The following is a 5,231-nucleotide window of genomic DNA, read 5'->3' as shown; positions in this document are numbered from 1 at the left end:
TACCTGCACGCCACACTGCCGCATGCAGCCAATAAATATATAAGATAACATGATTAGAGAAATGCGCAGCCTCATCAACACACCGTATTTACATCAGCTGCTCACGAATGCCACCCTCACCAGAGCACCCTCTTCGATCGCGTCACCGAAAACCAGTTCACATTTGCTGTGGCCGTGTTTTGACCCGACAAACGAGTGAACACCCGAATCGTCCATCAAGTACCTTATGCGCTTTACCATGCGATCATGATGTCGATTATTATGTGACCTACCCCCCTCCCTACCAACAGCGCTCGCTGACACCAGCACAATACAAGTACACGCGCGTTCGCGACAGAACAGTTTGCAGTACGGGACATGGACGAACGCGTCGTTGGTGTGACTTTGGCAATGTGTTGTATAAAGGGTTAAGTAGCCCTGCAGTTAATCGAAGCTCTCGTGTGCAAAATTCTCATGATGTGCAGCGTGCATTTACGCGACTCCGGCACGACCCTGCCGCGACCTCGGCACGACCCTGCCGCGACCTCGGCACGACCCTGCCGCGACCTCGGCACGACCCTGCCGCGACCTTGCTGTAACATTTATGCGACACCGCAGCGACCTAGGTGCGACCTTGCTGTGACCTCAGTGCGAGGCTGCCACGACCCTGACCTGACCTTGCCGTGGCCCCGATGTGACCTCGGCGCGACCCCGGCACTCACGGACACCCGCGGATGCACTTCTTCGGCACGAGTCCGACCTTGCTGAGGTGCTGGCAGCGCAGCCAATCACGGTCGACGTCGTGCACCACCTGCAGTAGCGCCCCCTTCTCAAAGCTGAGCTCGTTCGCCCGCCGCGCCCGGTGCTCCGTGTGCGCTCTCGCGTGCCTGCGGACGAGCGGAGGATGCGTGTGACAATAGAGCGTGAGCAAACAATAGAGCGTGCGTGGCATGGGAATGTTCCAGCGCTCACGAAGCATTGCCATGCTCCAGTTATATATGTATGTATATATATATATATATATACATACATACATGTGTGTGTATATAGATATGGATCTCATGAAGAAGGAAGAGGGCTTAGAAAGTTGATCCGAAGAAGTTGGATCAGAGGTAGTGAAAGAGAGGAAAGGAAAGGAAAGAGCCAGGGATATGAAGTAACTACAATAGACCATGGGCCTTACAAAAGCGACGGTGTGGGAGGAGAGAAGGGGATTCCATTGTCATCCACAGAATTTCACCTAGGAACACTTTGACTACACCAACTATTACCAATCTGTGACAAATTTAAAGCCAAAGGTCCTTTACTAGCTCGAGCTGAGGAAGGTCGAGAAGGAACTTACTTGAAATGTTTTCCCCACAGCTTCATGGTTTCCGGCCGTTCCTTGTCACTGCCGCTGGAGGTGTTAGAGGATACCATCTTCTTGATAGTCGGAATCCTCGTCTGCACCCTCCTCGACTTGGACCATTTCTTGCCACCGAGGGGCGCCACCGTCTCCTCAGAGTCGGGCGTGCCTGCACAGAATGAGGTCGTGTTGTGGTTGGTGTCTTACGCTCAAGATACGCACCGACATTACGTTGTATTTACGATTTCGTAAAATATTTCCATGTCTGTCCATCGGTCCATTTGTTCGTTTGTCCATCTGTCTGTCCATCTGCCCGTTCCCCTCTCTCTTTTTCTCTCTCTCTCTCTTTCCCTCCTCTCTTTCACATTTATTCGCTCTATCAGTCTGTCTCTCACCCTTACCATCTCTCATTGTTCCCTCATCTCCCTTCTCATCTCCCTCTTTCTCTATATCTTGTTTTATTTGGTTATTATTCTGGATTTGCATTCACCATCCCGCTACCACCCACCTCTCCCCGCTACCACCCACCTCTCCCCGCTACCACCCACCTCTCCCCGCTACCACCCACCTCTCTTCCCCCTTCCCCAGTCATCATCCCTAACCTCAAAACAAGCGAACGCCGCGTTACCTGCCGTATCTGTATCCTGCGACGAAACGGAACTGGCCGACGCGCGACTGTCGGTGGCGCCCTCTGCGTCCGCCTCCAACCTCCGCTGCGTGTCAGCATCTGCCATCGGATTCATCAGCATGATCGGAGCCTGCTGCTGCTGCGCACCCGTCTTCCTCGTTGCCGCGGCGACGGACCGGCGCGGAGGCTTCGGCGGCGGAGCATCGAGCTGCGGCGGCGGGGGGGACGTCGGCGTGCGGGGCTCCATCAGCTTGTCGATCGTCTTGATGATGTTCGAGCCGAGACCTCCCCAGCGGCGGCGCATGCTGCTCGTGAGCGAGGCGAGCGAGAACGCGTCCGGCGAGGCGACGCGCATCTGCGGCCGCTGTTGCAGCGGCGACGACGATGACGATGGCGGAGCGGGAAGCTTGTCGCAGCTGTTCGTCATCCCGTCGTCGTCGCCGTCGTCACGGCGACGGAGAGGGGATCCGGCGAGTCGCTGCCGGATGTCCGTGGGGCGTCTCCGCACCTCCTCCTCCCCTCCTCCTCCTCCTCCTCCTCCTCGTCGCGCGGAGGTCCTCTCCCTCTCCGGTTTTCGCTCGGGGAGCAGGGGTTTCCCCTCGGTGGGGCTCCTCCTCGAGGGAACCCTCTCCGGCTTCCTCTCGGGGAGGGACGGCTTCCCCCGCGCGGGAACCCGGGGATCCGGTTTCCGTTCCGGAAGCGATGGCTTTCCGCCGGGCGGAGTCGTCGGCTTTGTCTCGCGTGGGTCGTGTCTCGCCGCGGAGACTCGGAAGCCCTGAGTCTTCAGAAGCGCTGTGGGGATCGCGCTGGGCGATCTGTCGCCAGGGGGCGACACCTCAATGCTCGCCTGCGCCGCGGGGAACTTGTCTGTGGGCGGTGACGGCGACTTTACGGTTGCCGCTGGCTGCTTCGATGGTGAGTATTGTACACCTAATAAACAATAGACAATTATGAGTAAGACTCTTGTACAGCAACTCTCAATGGTGAGTATTGAACACCTAATGGAGGACGAAGACGAATGAGTAAGACTCTTGTACAGCAAAGGTAATCTTACAGCGACTTTAGTGAGTGATCACTAACATCATCATCATCACTAACATCATCATCATCATCATCATCATCATCATCATCAATAACATCATCATCAGCAACAGGATCGGTATCATTAACGGGTCTCTTAAGAATTCCTTTAACGAGTTTTAAATGGGTTTACACTACAGAGGCAAGTAGCTCTAGTACTATAGCCGGGCCTGCGGCAGCGATCCCATTATATAGCATATCTCCCATTATATACTCTTTATAATGATGATATATGAGTAATTTTTGATGCGAAAATAAATGTTTCAGATCTGTTGGCATACAATCTGATGGGGTTGACTGTAGGCAGACACTGAAATGCATAGTGAAATTGCCAAAATCTACCTAATTTGCATAATAAAAAAACAAAAAAAACCTGTGTGATATGTTTTGGGGCCAGTCCTTATTCATTCACATACCAGAATTGAGCAAAATCCGTTGAACCTGAACTGGCTTATGGCCATTTCAATTTTTGCGAAAAAGTAGGTCGACTGGCGTGCTCCAAAATAGGACGTTCAAACCTCTCCCGTAGGAGTAACAACTATATGCAATTTGAAACAGGTGGATCAAACGGTTCCTGGGTTATCGTTGACCGTAGCCAAATGTTGACGGATGGACAGACAGACGGACGTACGACGGACGACACCCCATGGCAATAGCTCATCTTGACGATATCAAGGCGAGCTAAAAACCTCACAAAAACAATTCCCGATAGCAAATATACTTATGTCACATGCATTTTTCTTCACATGCATAGTGCAGCATGACAGAGGAAGGGTGATACATGTATACTAAACTACCCACATCACATCTCTCCTCAATGCTTCACACACAAACCTGTTTCGCCCGTGAGTGGCGTCACAGCAAAGCTCGTTGTCAGGCTGGTGGCGCCATCTAGTAGACTGATATCGAGATCAAATGGCAGGACAGCGAGAGGCTGAACAGCGATGATGATTTCGTCGAACAGACGCACGTGGGAGGTGCTGGCCAGCCTTAGCAACGCTTCCTGCTTGTAGTGCTTCCCTAGCAACTGATCTCTCTGTCTCAGATACATCAACCATGCCTCCAGTGCCTTCAAGCTGCAAGCAAAAATGATGTTGAGGTCATAGCTAAGCAAAGCTAGTATCATCACATGTGATCTCTGTCTTTGTAAATGCCTTCAACACTCCTGTCATCGTCATTGTCATCGTCATCATCATCATCATCATCATCATCATCATCATCATCATCATCATCATCATCATCATCATCATCATCATCATCATCATCAGCAGCAGCATTATCATTATTCTGATCATTATTCGCATGTACGTCATCATCGTCTGGATGGAAAAATGTGGAACTATATAATGTAGCTGAATGTTACCTCATTCATAGTCTAATCCGGCCTCTTGCATGCCAACGCTACTAACATTTTAATATTAGTCCACTGCCGACTTATTCCTTGCATGTGTACAGCACGCTATTTCACCCGACACGCACACAATCATTCTTTACCCAGTGAAAATGCCACGCATGCACTACATGCCACGCGCGGTAATAACGTAAGGCAGCCTTTCCCAATAAAGATTTCCTCACTTTCCCCCAATAATAGCTTCACGTCCCTTCCACTTTAGCAACGCTTGCGACTTTAACTTTTTCGGCATAGCAATATTTCTCTCAGAAATATTAGCAGCAGTAGCAGCAGCAAGTAGAAGCTTTCAGTAATGCTTCCCTCGCTATTTCTAATGCCTTTAAAATTATTTTTACGATATTAGGCATACGGCAAGTATTTGAAAATAAGTATCCAATTGCGTGAGTATATATAACACAATCTCAAGAACCCACACTGAGCATTTTGTATCAGTTCGCGACAGAGCGTGGTGGAATATGTCAAGCAGCACAGTGAGCTAGGGAGCTGTCAAGTCGGCCATGCTAATAAGACTTGCTATGTTGCCGTGACCTCATTCCCAGTCGCGATCGATAAATAACTTAATATGCAGATTAGGCTGTGCCTGCGTACGAAACCAACCCTTTCCTTTTACGCGAAGCGCGCTGATTTGCATTCCTGTCGCAATATCGATTTGTAAAAGCCGCATTGCGATAATAGTAATAGATTCGAATTATTCCTAATCGGGGACATGTGCCACCACGATGAGACGTCGGTCGATGAGATGGAATGTGAGAGATGCAATTTCGCACCCGCGCACACACATATCATAG

The 5,231-nt window shown here is 50.7% G+C and overlaps 1 protein-coding gene across 1 annotated transcript in view; it reads right to left on the bottom strand.

Annotated features, from left to right (window-relative positions):
- Positions 1-580: 580 nt before the first annotated feature.
- LOC106820260 (proteoglycan 4-like) overlaps positions 581-5,231 on the bottom strand; it is a 51,895-nt gene continuing 47,244 nt past the window's right edge. The window contains exons 3-7 of the mRNA XM_014824790.1: positions 3,867-4,108; positions 2,503-2,882; positions 1,953-2,316; positions 1,322-1,493; positions 581-866 (exon numbers count right to left, since the gene is read on the bottom strand). Of these exons, the coding sequence (XP_014680276.1) occupies positions 698-866; positions 1,322-1,493; positions 1,953-2,316; positions 2,503-2,882; positions 3,867-4,108 (1,327 nt within the window). The 3' untranslated portion in view covers positions 581-697. The remainder of the gene's footprint in view (positions 867-1,321; positions 1,494-1,952; positions 2,317-2,502; positions 2,883-3,866; positions 4,109-5,231) is intronic.

Source organism: Priapulus caudatus, unplaced genomic scaffold, assembly GCF_000485595.1.
Source record: "Priapulus caudatus unplaced genomic scaffold, Priapulus_caudatus-5.0.1 Scaffold41, whole genome shotgun sequence".
NCBI classification, from domain to species: Eukaryota; Metazoa; Priapulida; class Priapulimorpha; order Priapulimorphida; family Priapulidae; genus Priapulus; species Priapulus caudatus.
Note: the sequence above shows the minus strand (reverse complement) of the source record. Positions and strands in the feature narration are given on the sequence as shown.